The sequence below is a fragment of the Saccopteryx bilineata genome, chromosome 6, assembly GCF_036850765.1.
Source record: "Saccopteryx bilineata isolate mSacBil1 chromosome 6, mSacBil1_pri_phased_curated, whole genome shotgun sequence".
In the NCBI taxonomy this organism is placed as follows: Eukaryota; Metazoa; Chordata; class Mammalia; order Chiroptera; family Emballonuridae; genus Saccopteryx; species Saccopteryx bilineata.
In genome coordinates, this window is record NC_089495.1 from 99,777,831 (window position 1) to 99,791,362 (window position 13,532).

At 48.1% G+C, this 13,532-nt stretch overlaps 1 protein-coding gene across 2 annotated transcripts; it reads left to right on the forward strand.

The window, feature by feature from the left end:
* The first annotated feature begins 1,151 nt into the window (after positions 1–1,151).
* Positions 1,152–5,784, forward strand: PCDH8 (protocadherin 8). Of its 2 annotated transcripts, none has more exons than XM_066237059.1 (3): positions 1,152–3,980; positions 4,172–4,379; positions 4,849–5,784. In XM_066237059.1, exons 1-3 carry the CDS (start codon positions 1,347–1,349, stop codon positions 5,220–5,222), a joined length of 3,216 nt encoding a protein of 1,071 aa, XP_066093156.1. In that variant the 5' UTR covers positions 1,152–1,346; the 3' UTR covers positions 5,223–5,784. The 2 variants fall into 2 exon arrangements, with proteins under 2 accessions (XP_066093156.1, XP_066093157.1); XM_066237060.1 differs by having other exon boundaries at positions 1,152–3,689.
* The last annotated feature ends 7,748 nt before the right edge of the window (positions 5,785–13,532 follow it).

The following is a 13,532-nucleotide window of genomic DNA, read 5'->3' on the forward strand; positions in this document are numbered from 1 at the left end:
CGTGCCAGGTTTCAGCGTCATGCTGTGATTTTGTTCTTCTGGAACGGGATGAGTGTTGCTTCCCAGAGCGGCCCTATTAGAACAGAAAGAAAATCCTCTAAATAGGCGGAACAAGGCATCAGGAGGGAAAGTTTGCTAAATGCAGTTTAATAGGAGCCGTGTACTGTGTGGAATTCAGCGCCCATCACAGTTTAGCCAGAGAGTTACGGCAGTGATTGAGGATGAATAGAGGAACATAATGGATACATGTGGCGTTTGCTCATTATATTCAAGTTAGCCCAACTCTACTGTTCGAAACTGTTCAGCTTTCTCTCCCCTTAGCTTGTCACAGTGAAATAATACAGACATCGGGGCCTCCAATGGGATCGCCTGCCACGCCATTCTATTTCCACAGCTAACGAGGGCTTCATAAGCCTTTGATACAGTCTGATCTTTGAAACCTTTCCAAATCTCCTCAAGCTTATGCTAAATCCTATTTAGAACTTTTTTCCTTGCCTGCTAGCGCCCAGGGCTTAAGAAAGCCATTTGGACAGTGACATGCATACTAACACATCGCAAGGTTCTTTACTGAAAGGGAAGTGGCAACTCTGATAACCAGGCCTCACACGAGCAAAACACAATTGTGTACACAAATTTGAATAAAATCAATTTTCCCTTCTCCTTTGGGCTCCTTAATCGAGAGGCTCTATTCAGGACGCTGTAGGAATCTGGGAGAGAGGACGAGAGAGCCTCACCGGGCGAAGCAAGTCTGTGGAGAGGGAGGGGGCTGCGAGAGCCTGGAAGCCCTTCGAGATGCAAAAGGCAGAGGAGGGGAGCGGGCTTGCGCCACAGGGGAGAAGTCCTAGCGTGCTTGCTCTTAGATCAAGCAGCAGGCACCAGGGAGCACAATAAACAAAACCTGTGCCAACTCCCCCACATGCAGGAAAGGAAAAGAAAAAGGAGTTAAAGAAACAAAGGAAGATTCCCTAATATTCCTTTCTTGTTTTCCGCTCCAAGCCTTTCCACACATTAAAGGGATTGTCAGAGGCTGGCTTAGGAGCGGCGCAAGGATAAGGTCGCCATTGGCTGGCTGGCTCGGGTGGTTTGCATATCCGCGGCTATAAAAGCCGAGGCGGAGCGCGGCGGCGCAGCACCAGCCAGGAAGTGGGAGAGGGCGGTGCAGGGAGAGGGCGGGTCCGCCGCGCGTTCTTAGAGCCCGCCGGAGCTGCGGAGCTGCTGCCGGCAGACTTCTTCCGCACCTGGCTCGCGAAGAGCGTGCTCCGAGGAGCCTGGGACTCACGCCCGAGCCTGCAAACCAGAGAGAAACCTTTTCTTCAGCATTTTGGAATAGCACTTGGGCTGACGGCATGAGTGCTGTAAGGCGCGGGGGTAGCCCTAGCCTTTTACCTTTGCAGCTCTTCAGCCTCTGCTGGGTGCTCTCAGTGGCCCAGAGCAAGACAGTGCGATACAGCACCTTTGAGGAGGACGCCCCCGGCACGGTCATTGGGACCCTGGCTGAGGACTTACATATGAAAGTGTCCGGAGACACAAGCTTCCGCCTGATGAAACAGTTCAACAGCTCGCTGCTGCGGGTACGCGAGGGTGACGGGCAGCTGACCGTCGGGGACGCGGGCCTGGACCGGGAGCGGCTGTGTGGCCAGGCCCCACAGTGCGTGTTGGCCTTCGACGTGGTCAGCTTCTCTCAGGAGCAGTTCCGGCTGGTGCACGTGGAGGTGGAGGTGAGGGACGTCAACGACCACGCGCCACGCTTCCCCCGAACCCAGATCCCCGTGGAGGTGTCCGAGGGCGCGGTCGTGGGCACGCGCATCCCCTTAGAGGTGCCGGTGGACGAGGACGTGGGTGCCAACGGGCTGCAGAGAGTACGCCTGGCCGACCCGCACAGCCCCTTCCGAGTGGAACTGCAGACGCGCGCAGACGGTGCCCAGTGTGCCGACCTGGTGCTGCTGCAAGAGCTGGACCGCGAAAGCCAGGCCGCCTACAGCCTGGAGCTGGTGGCCCAGGACGGCGGCCGCCCGCCGCGCTCCGCTACGGCAGCCCTCAGCGTGCGTGTGCTGGACGCCAACGACCACAGCCCGGCCTTCCCGCAGGGCGCGGTGGCCGAAGTGGAGTTGGCAGAGGATGCGCCCGTGGGCTCGCTGCTGCTCGACCTGGACGCGACCGACCCCGACGAGGGCCCCAACGGAGACGTGGTGTTCTCCTTCGGCCCCCGTACTCCTGCCGAGGCACGCCGGCTCTTTCGCCTTGACCCGCGCTCGGGACGCCTCACCCTTGCTGGACCCGTGGACTACGAACGCCAGGACACCTACGAGCTGGACGTGCGGGCGCAGGATCGTGGCCCGGGTCCTCGTTCTGCCACCTGCAAGGTCATCGTGCGCATCCGCGACGTCAATGATAATGCACCGGACATCGCCATCACCCCGCTGGCCGCCCCCAGCGCGTCTGCCTCTTCGCCCTTCGCCGCCGCCGCTGCCGCCGCCGCTGCTCTGGAAGGGACAGACACGACCTCGTCGACCGGATCCAGGACGCCAGAGGCCGGTGCCGTCTCGCTGGTGCCAGAGGGGGCTGCGCGGGAGAGCCTGGTGGCTCTGGTCAGCACCTCGGACAGGGACTCGGGCCCTAATGGGCAGGTGCGCTGCGCCCTCTACGGGCACGAGCACTTTCGGCTACAGCCGGCCTACGCCGGCAGCTACCTGGTGGTGACCGCCGCATCCTTGGACCGCGAACGCATCGCAGAGTACAACCTGACGCTAGTGGCCGAGGACCGCGGGGCGCCCCCGCTACGCACCGTGCGGCCCTACACGGTGCGTGTGGGTGACGAGAACGACAATGCGCCGCTCTTCACGCAGCGGGTCTACGAGGTGTCAGTGCGAGAGAACAACCCACCCGGTGCCTACTTGGCCACGGTGGCCGCACGGGACCCTGACCTGGGCCGTAACGGCCAGGTCACCTACCGACTGTTGGAGGCCGAGGTGGGCCGCGCTGGAGGCGCCGTGTCCACCTACGTCTCAGTGGACCCTGCCACCGGGGCCATCTACGCGCTGCGCAGCTTCGACTATGAGACGCTGCGCCAACTTGACGTGCGCATCCAGGCCAGCGACGGCGGCTCCCCTCAGCTCTCCAGCAGCGCCGTGGTGCAAGTGCGGGTGCTGGACCAGAACGACCACGCGCCGGTCTTGGTGCACCCGGCGACAGCCAACGGCTCTCTGGAAGTGGCAGTCTCCAAGCGCACTGCAAGGGACATGACCGTGGCGCGCGTGCAGGCCCGAGACGCTGACGAGGGTGCTAACGGGGAGCTTGCATTCGACCTCCTGCTGCAGGAGCCGCGGGAACTCTTCGCCATCAGCCGCCGCACGGGGGAGATCGTGCTCACCGGAGATCTCTCGCAAGAGCCGGCGGGCCGCGTGTTCCCGGCGCTGCTGGTCATATCCGACGGCGGCAGTCCCCCGCTCTCCACCACTGCCACAGTCAGCTTCGTGGTGACAGCAGGCGGCGGGCGTGGGTCCGTGGCGCCCGCCAGTGCCCGGAGCCCAGAGCGCTCTCGCCCTCCCGGCTCGCGGCTCGCGGCGTCTGGGCCGGCGCTACAATGGGATACGCCGCTGATCGTCATCATCGTGCTGGCGGGGAGCTGCACGCTGCTGCTGGCCGCCATCATCGCCATCGCCACCACCTGCAATCGCCGCAGGAAGGAGGTGCGCAAAGGGGGGCCCCGCCGGGAAGAGCGGCCCGGGGCGGCGGGCGGCGGCGCCTCGGCTCCTGGCTCCCCGGAAGAGGCCACCCGGGGAGCCGGGCCCAGGCCCAACATGTTCGACGTGCTCACCTTCCCTGGCAGCGGCAAAGCGCCCTTTGGCAGCCCCGCGGCCGATGCGCCCCCGCCCGCGGTCGCGGCGGCCGAAGTGCTGGGCTCCGAGGGCGGCAGCGCCACCGGGGAAAGCTCCTGTCACTTCGAGGGGCAGCAGCGGCTCCGCGGCGCGCACCCCGAGGTGAGGCCTTCCTTCGGCTAAGCGCGCCCCCGTGCTCCGGGGACAAGCTGGGGGAAGAGACTGGAGGGGTCTGGATGGGTGTGCGCAATAGATGCCTAACCAGTCGCACGTGTGTTTTGTGTTTTGTTTGGTTTGGTTTGGTTTGGTTTTTGTCCAACCCTCACCCCCGTTTCCCCCATTCCCTGCTGCAGCCCTACGGTGCCTCCCCTGGCTTCAGAAAGGAGCCAGCGCCCCCTGTGGCGGTCTGGAAAGGACATTCCTTCAACACCATCTCTGGCCGAGAAGCGGAGAAGTTCAGCGGCAAAGATAGCGGCAAAGGGGACAGTGATTTCAACGACAGCGATTCTGACATCAGCGGGGACGCTCTGAAAAAGGATCTCATCAACCACATGCAGAGTGGTGAGTACTCTTCTTTCCTGCGAAGTTCAGGATTCCTCCCCTCCCTCTCCTTTTGCCATTTCTTCCCTCCTCTCAATGTTTGTTCCCAAACCTACTCCCTCTTCCCCACTTTTTAAAGTCCTGGATTTCTGGATCCTGGCAGGCCTCATACAATGAAGTTTAATACGAAAGATTGAGACAGCTCCACAACTTGAATTAAGCACAGCCAGCACACCCAGAAGCAAGGGTGATGCTAGTTATCTGTCTCTCTCTCTCTCTCTCTCTCCCTCTCTCCCCCAGCAGAAGAAGCTAAGCCAACTTGGAGTTAGGTGGCTTTACAGGAAGCAATGTTTTCAAATGTTGACTCACTAGCATTCATCTTCATAAAGGTTTTCGTCTTCAGCCACCCTGACCCAGTCTGACATTCTGAAGATGGAAGCCTACCGGTCTCAGTAAAAATCATGCTCTCTCCCTTTATCTTTTGTGTTAGGACTGTGGGCATGCACAGCTGAGTGTAAGATCCTGGGCCACTCTGACCGCTGCTGGAGCCCGTCATGTGGAGGGCCCAACACTCAGCCCTCCACTCACCCACCAGCTCAGATGTCAACTTTCTGTAAGAGCACATCGCTGCCTCGGGATCCTCTGCGCAGAGATAATTACTACCAGGCCCAGCTGCCCAAGACAGTGGGGCTGCAGAGCGTCTATGAGAAAGTGCTGCACAGAGACTATGACAGGACAGTCACTCTGCTCTCCCCTCCCCGTCCAGGGAGGCTCCCAGACTTGCAGGAGATTGGGGTACCCCTTTATCAGTCCCCCCCTGGGAGGTACCAGTCCCCAAAGAAGGAAGCTAGTGAGAATGTGTAAACCCCATGCTGCATGTCTTCACACATATACAGCTCACTCTGAGAAGCCCCTAAGTTATTGACCAGTTTCAGTGTTGTATATATATAAATATGCAAGATGTGCCTTAAAATGAAGTTGTTGGAAGCTTTTTCCAATTACGTTGGTACTGTTTGGTATTTGCAAACAAAAATGTAGTTAATGTAATTTTTATGAAATGTGTGCCGTATTTAATTTTTTTTATCATGCTATTAACTTTAATTTCACTTGCAGCTTGCCATTTTCTTAGTGTTTTTAACTGTACATTGTGTAATGTAATGTTTGTATATAATGAAATTTTGTTATATTTTTATATAATAAAAGCTAAGGTGGAAGTTATTGCCAAAGGAAATGTCTGTAAGACGAAAAACAAAACATGTTGGAATTACATAATGGAAACTTATCTTTTACCTGAAACAACCTAGTGTTTGAGAAGTTTTGCTTGCCATGTATAACTTGTATATCTTGAGTCTGTGGTAGATTTCAAATTCAATGTTATTTAATTACGTTTGGTTTTCTGTAAACCGTGTCACTTATAAGCACAGTAATAAAGGAGTTGTCATGTGTTTGAAGAGTCTGCTAATTGCTTTTCATGAAGTTGCCTATAGTCAGACATTTACAAATAATTTGAGTACCAGAATTAAACCTTAGAAGGGCTAATTATTTGGGCATTATTAATGTTCATGGCAATATTAAACCTGTGGGATTTAAGTATTGGAAAGCCTCATCAAAGCTTTACAAATATTTGCTGATTTTGTAAAATGTGCTTCTCCATAAACATAAATTCCTACCCTACCTTATTCACTCAACAAATATTTATGAAGCATCTACCATAAAGTCAAGGAAAGCTGTTTGGGCCGTTCACTCGCTAATTAAACATCAGTAGAGCTTTTACTAACCATAGTAACTCCTAGGAGCTGAAGTTCAAGGTTAAGAAGACATCCCAAGGAGCTCTTAGCGTATTAGGGATGTTAGTATCAAAAAGACATTCAAATTTATGGATGGAATGACATGCTGCTTGGAATTTGCTATATGATATAAAATTGATAAAATATTGATCATTAATGCTAGCATGGGTATGTGTGTATGTGGGGGAGGTAATTATCAATCTATTCGTTATGTTTGAAATGTATACAGTGGAAGATTTTAAGGACCTATGCCTTATTCTTTATGCATTCATTTCACTTGAAATTTAAATGACAATAAGAGCTGACATTTACTGAACAAGCTTTTATACCAGTGAAGCTCATTACAAACATTCTGCTTGAATTACCTCATTTAACTTTCAGTCTGTCCTCATGATATGAAAACTATCATCTCCATTTCACAAGTTAAAAAATGAGCACAGTGACGTTAGATAAAATGCCCAAAGTCACACAGCAAACAAGTGGCCAAGATGAAATTTAAACTCAATTATTCAAGGCAAGAAAGTAAAATGAAGCAACAACAACAAAAAATTTAACTTGAAAGAAGCAAAGTATTGGGTGGAATGGTCCCAGTGCATTGCCTTTACTGCCTAATTATTGTTTAGCCCTTTGTATTTATAAAGTGCCTGTGTTCTTTTATTACTAATTATAAAGTGTGAGACACTTTAATGAATCAAGAAGCCCTCAAAGCTGCCTGTTGAAGTTATAATTGAAACCAGTGGTGGCTCCAAGCTGAACAGCAGGGTGGGCACACACAAGTGCTTCGCCACCCACGGCCTATGCAAAGTTCGGTGGTTTCTATAGGCAACTCAGCTGAACTTGCACTTAACATGCTCAGACTGCCCAGACCTCATGTTCTGAAAGTGTTGGATGTGACCAGGTTATCAGACAGTTCCAGAACCATGATGACCAGGCCCAAAGGGAGCAAACGTCCCATTCTTACACCTAAAGCTTTATTCTTGAGCAGTCCTGTCAAATGATGAATGAATAATCCCACAGTGTAATCTAAAAGCATCTAATCTCTGAAGGTCTTTGCCTGCTTTTGTCCTTCAAAAGTAAAATAATGTCATTGTCATTATTTCATTTTGTACTGTGAAACTATTTCATTATTCCAAAAAAATTTTGGTTTGCAAATCCTCTATGACTTCATTGTCATATTTTTCCTCTTAGAGAAATGACCAGTAAAAGACCTTTTTTTTTTGGCACTTAAAAAATATAGAATACTCAATTCAGTCCTTAAAAAAAATTTTTTTTTGAAATAAAGAAGAGTGTGAGGATCTCTATGTGTCAGCAGCAGGAACCCTCAAAGAAACAGAAGCTATATAAAAAAGGCTTTCTGCTTTTCTCCAAAAATATTTATTCTCAAGCACATTTTTAGAAAATATATTGCACCCTGGCCAACCAATGGATAGAGCATCAGCCTGGCATATGATGTCCCAGTTTTGATTCCTGGTCAAGGCACACAAGAGACGTGACCATCTGCTTCTCACCCCCACCTTCTCCCACTCCTCTCCCTCTTCCCCTCCCGCAGCAGTGGCCCAGTTGGTCCAGGCACTGGGGATAATTCAGTTGGTCCCAGCTTATCAGCCTCAGGTGCTAAAAATAGCTTGGTTGATTCCAGCATGAAGAGTTGCTGGGTGGATCTCAGTCTGGGTGCATGCAGGAGTCTGTCTCACTGTCTCCCCTCCTCCCACTAAAAAAAAAATATATAGATATAGATATAGATATGTGCGTATACACATATATACGTCGCTTTATTAAATTAAATGAGATTTATATATGCAGAATATTTAGAACAATGCCTGGCCTACAGTAATAACCACACTCTATATTCCTTTTTCCTTGCCTTCCTTTGGAGCCTGTCTTTATAGTAACTGCCCAGACAGCCCCGCCCACTTAAGGAAGAGGAAACACACAGGATGTCTGGCCTTGTTCTGACACTGGTTTGTTCTCTTTACTTCTTCCACTTTCATTTATGTGTAGTCAACACTCTACAAACAAGTATAGTTAGAGTGAACATCACAAGCAAACTCACCAGCTCTAACAATTGTGATGGTACCACCACAAATATCTCTTTGGAGCTAGACACCTACAACCCTTGGGCATCTTGGCTGTGAGCGCTGCAACATGGAAAAGCCGTTGGGGAAGTGAAAGTTCACCTTGAAAGATAAAGCCAAAGCCAGGCTTTACCTATTTCACATTTTTATGTCTGGCCCCAGTGACTTGGATATCTTATGCTTCCTAATATAAAATATCCATCAAAGAAACCACTTCAAAAAATAAAAATGTAAGTGGTTTCAACATCTATTGAAAAATGCATTCTAAAATAGACCAAAAACAGGATGTATGTCTCCAAGTATAAATATATATGCACATGGAAAGAAAAAATATATATACTATATATATATGTATATATATATGATATATTTAAAATTAAGATGAGTTCCATGGCATAATTAGCTAAATATCTGGCTTATCTCACTAGCAAATATTAGCTTTTATCATCTAAAATTCCATTTTAGTAAATATACATATTCACTTTAGTACTGAATTTAGTAACACAGAATAATTGAAATGCTGTAAGTTTGAAAGCAAACTAAAGCTTTCAAAAAGTAAAGTAAAGTAAAGTAATACAATACTCTATGGGGCACTGCGCTTTGCAACAACTCAGAAGGGTTTTGAAAATGCTGTTTAGTTTTCAACAGCTCTGCAATAACTCAAGAGAGTATTTACTGCTCCCTTTCTTCAGAGGGAAATTATCTACAACGCAATTCACCCACTGATTCAGATTCACCTAATAAGTGAACAGTAGGTAGAAAGAGACAACAGGAAGTTTGAAAGCCCCAGATTAAACATGCTTTTGGAGCTGGGGGACAGAAATCTTCACTCGTTATCAGTGTACAGGATTGGCCCCCACAAAACTTGTTGAAGGAATCTGTGTCAAAGTGAAGCCTGCATAATTTAACTGAATTAGGGAAATTTCATTTGCCAACCTCATATGACACTTGGTAATATCACAGGTACCTTGAATTAATTCAACATGTCCAAGCCAAAACTCACCCTTCCTTCTCTGCCATCCTCACTCCCGAAACTACCACTCTGGCGATTATTTTAAAGTCAATGAATGGGACTGCTGTGCTTAGACCAAACTCAAATACAAAACTCATTTTAAGACTTCAGCATATTTCTTACTTCCACTCATCAAGGTCCATTTGCCACATACTGTTTAACTGTCTCTTCACTCCGTCCTAGCAGGTATGATCAGTGGTGGGATTCAAATAATTTAACAACCAGTTCTCTGCCCTAATGACCATTTTAAGTATAAAAGGAATGATATACCGAAAGGTAGCTTATTATTTCATGCATTTAATATTTAAATAACAATAGAAGAGAGACACAAAATGATATTGCTATAAGAAAGAGTTTTAAAATATTAATGAAAAAATATTAAATAATACCTGACCAAAAACAATAAAACTGTTATTTAAGATACTTCCGTATTGCCTCTTGGTTGGCGTCCCACTTGCAACTTTTTCACCTACGGACCGAATGAACATTACTACGGGCGCTTAGAATACGCTGTTGTGCAGTTGAACGATACAAAAGAATAAGGAATGTAAATTTGTGATTTCCGCATTGGGCAGCTGCCCAGGTGCCCACCTTTGAGAGAACCTGATTACAAGTGCCATTTTAACAACTGGTTTGCCAAACTCAACAAAAAATTAGGTATCGGTTCTGCTGAACCAGTGTGAACCAACTGAATCCCACCACAGGGTATGATGCTCTGCCTGAGTCCCCACTGCCAACCACTGAGTTCACCTTGACTGCAATGGATACTTCCCAGAGCACAGGAACAGACTCCATCACAAGCATCTGTCTCTGCTGCTTGTGACTTGCTGAGGACATGGGTTGAGGCCACCAGAGTTGAGGCCACAGAAGCTTGTTCAGTCTGTGCACAGAGCTGTCTGGAAATACTGAGGATTTAAGACCTGAAGATCCATCCTTCAGCCAATTAGGGACAGGCGCTAGTGCATAAATACTCCGATTTTCCCATCCCTTGCAGGGACAGTTTCCATCCCCCGAGTGTCCCACGTGAACCCAGTCCCCAGCTGCCCAGTGCAGCAGTCCCCTCCACACCACCTTCATTGGCTTTCCTCCTTCCCTATCTCACTGTTCCTGCTGTCCTTCCTGGGATCCCCTGCCCCCAAGTCTTTGTTTCCTGGCCTGGTTTTAGGGGGACACTCCAAATCAGGATGGCTGCAAAAGAATATAAATAAGGACATAGTTGTTTAGTGATTACTGCATTGCAGGCCCTGCACCAAGTGTTCTCAATTAATTCTCACAACCTTACCAGATAAGTACTCAGTAAACTAACTTCTATAAGGGAGAGTGAGGCTTGGAGAGGTAAGGTAACTTGCCATATGTCACACAGTTGATATTAGGAGGGACTGTCATTAAATTGAAGAGCTATCTGATACAGAATAAAGCATACTGCCTTATTCAAATTTTCATCGCTTTTTTCCTGGGTTCCAGCAAAATCTACTATCGGCCCTCCCCGCAGTCACCATTCCATCATCCTCTACACTGCTGCCATAAAGACCTTTTTAAAACATCTGATTTTGTCACTCTTCTGATTAATACCCTCGTGACTCTTATTGCCTTTACGACAAGGTCTGCAGTGCTGTCCAGGACACCCCAGATCCTTCTTTCTTCAGCCCTGTTTCCCTCCTTGGTTCTGCTGTTGCTCTTCCTCCCCCCAACTCTCTGACTCACACACACACCTGGCACTTCAGCCAGAAAGATCTACTTGTGTTTCACCTCTCCATCCTGATCCTTCTGCCTAGAATGACATTCTATTGCCTCTCACTCTCTCCCTTTCCCACACTCTCTCTTATTTGGCCCTTTCTTCTTATCTTTCAAAACTGTTGAAGAATCACTTACCCCCTCTTCCAGCCACCAGCAAGGCAGGGCAGAATGCACCTGCTGTGTTTCCTTAGCACTTGCCAAACTGAGGGTAATTGTTGTTCCATTTATCTATCCCCCACGCTGACCCAGGAAACCAAGGACTGCCTGTGTCCTTCATCTCTCTGTCCCTAGCACCTGGTACACTGGCTGGTAATAACAATTCAATAAAAGCACTTGCTGAATGGAATGACTCACTGAGCTAAACACAAAAGGTCATGGTTACACACCATATCCAAGAGACTCTGCATCTACAAGCCAACACACCTTCCCATAGCAGGTCTGTGCTGGATATGCCTCCAAATCAAACCAGACCAATAGATTTTCATCCACCCCAGCTAGTCTAATGGCTTCAGCAGTGCTTGGAGGATGCAGAAGTAGCATCGGCCAAGACCATAAATAAGTCACCTTATCTTTAAAAGTAAAGCCCTCCTCATCTTCCAATCTCAATGTAACAGCATCTTTTAAGACCCAACTTGAGATATTTGCAGAAGTCTGTGGGCACCATATAGCTATAGGTTTTATTTATTTATTTATTTATTTGTTTATTTTTAGAGAGAGAGAGAGACAGGAAGGGAGAGATGAGGGGAGGAAGGAAATAAGAAGCATCAACTCATAGTTGCTTCACTTGAGTTGTTTATTGATTATCTAGAGATTTGATATGGTCTAGTCTATTTTGGTATCTGAAGCCACATGGCCTAAATAATCCAAATAATTGTCAAACCTTCATTTGTGTTCTTTAACCACAACAAACCATTACGTTTATGAAAGCATCAAATTGTTTTCTATGCTAAATATTGGATATTAGTCTTCCATCACTAGACTTTGTCTAGTTTGCCAAATTTTCTTCCTATCAGTTCTAGGAAAGTCACTGTTGAGGGGTGAAGATTTGCTTCCAGTGAATGTCACTAAATCATCAGAGAAAGAACTGGGCTATTGGAGGTATTGGGTGAGTGGGGAGGGATGAAATCTCAATATTATTCAGCAACTGACTTTCACCTATACTTAACCTCACTGTGATTCATTCTGCTTATCTGCCAAAAGCCCTCAATAATTAGCCTCACTGAGGTCTGAGATGAACTAGTGAAGACGTCAAAGTGCTGCAGGAATGCTAAGGACTGGGTCAGCATCCCCCTATGCTAGTGGAATTCAATGTCACTTCTTTGTCCTGGTACTCCTCCCCACACACGTGGTGGGGCAACTTTCAGGTGGTGCCTACATACAAAAGCTAATAAAAATCACAGTCTGCATAATTATCTAGATATTTTCAGGTACCCATATGGAACTCTAAAGTGTCTTTATAAATAAATCCTTCAATTCCTCACTTAACTTTTGGTGATTATCTTAAGTCAAAGTTCCTAAGAAGCCCATCCTGAGATGGGGATTTTTCTAGAAGCACTTACTGAGGAAGTGCTCTCGGAAGGGGAGAGAGGACAGTAGAAAAGGGCAGGGGAAGAAAACTCAACAAGATGGTTTTAGTTTCAGTCTGACCCCGCCTGAGCTCTAGAGCACAAATTGGTAGCAGACTTTTGTTTCCCCTTATCAGTCCCTGCCCTCTGGAAAGAGGAGAAGTTCATACATAGCGCATGGGCTTCCTGTTAGGCTGAGGGCAATTCTCCCGAGAAGGGAGCCATCCTGAGCCTTCAGCAGTCAGGACTCATGGTAGAGAAGAAGGCACACATAGGCTCCATGTGTACTTGTGGGAGGGGCACCAACAGCAGTTACTCTAGTTGTGGTTTTTAAATCAGAATTACCTGGAGGGCTTGTTAAAACAAAGTGCACCCTGACCAGTTGGCTCAGTAGTAGAGCATTGGCCTGGCATGTGGATGTCCTGGGTTCAATTCCCAGTCAAGACACATAGGAGAAGCTACTTATCCATCCTTCCCCCTCCTCTCTTTCTCTCTCTTCTCCCACAGCCATGGCTCAATTGATTTGAGTGCATGGGCCCCAGGCACTGAGGATGGCTCCGAGGAGCCTCTGCCTCAGGCACTAAAAATAGCTCGGTTGTGAGCATGGCCCCAGATGTGCAGAGCATCGGCCCCAGACAGAAGTTGCTGCTGGGTGGAAACCGGTTGGAGTGCATGAAAAAGTCTGCCTCTCTATCTCCCCTCCTCTCACTTGGAAAAGAAGAGAAAAATAAATAAATAAATAAATAAATAAATAAATAAATAAATAAATAAATATAAAACACATAATGCTGGGTCTCGGCCCAGAAGGTTCTGAAACAATAGGTTTGGGGTAAGATCCTATCATTTGCATTTCTCACAAGTTCCCAGGTAATGGTAATGCTGCTGCTGGTCCAAGGACCACCCTTTGAGAACTACTGCACGGTGGAGAATATACAGTGTTGACCCAAGACATACCTTCTGACCTACTGGGATTCTGTCAGATATCACCCAGGAGTATT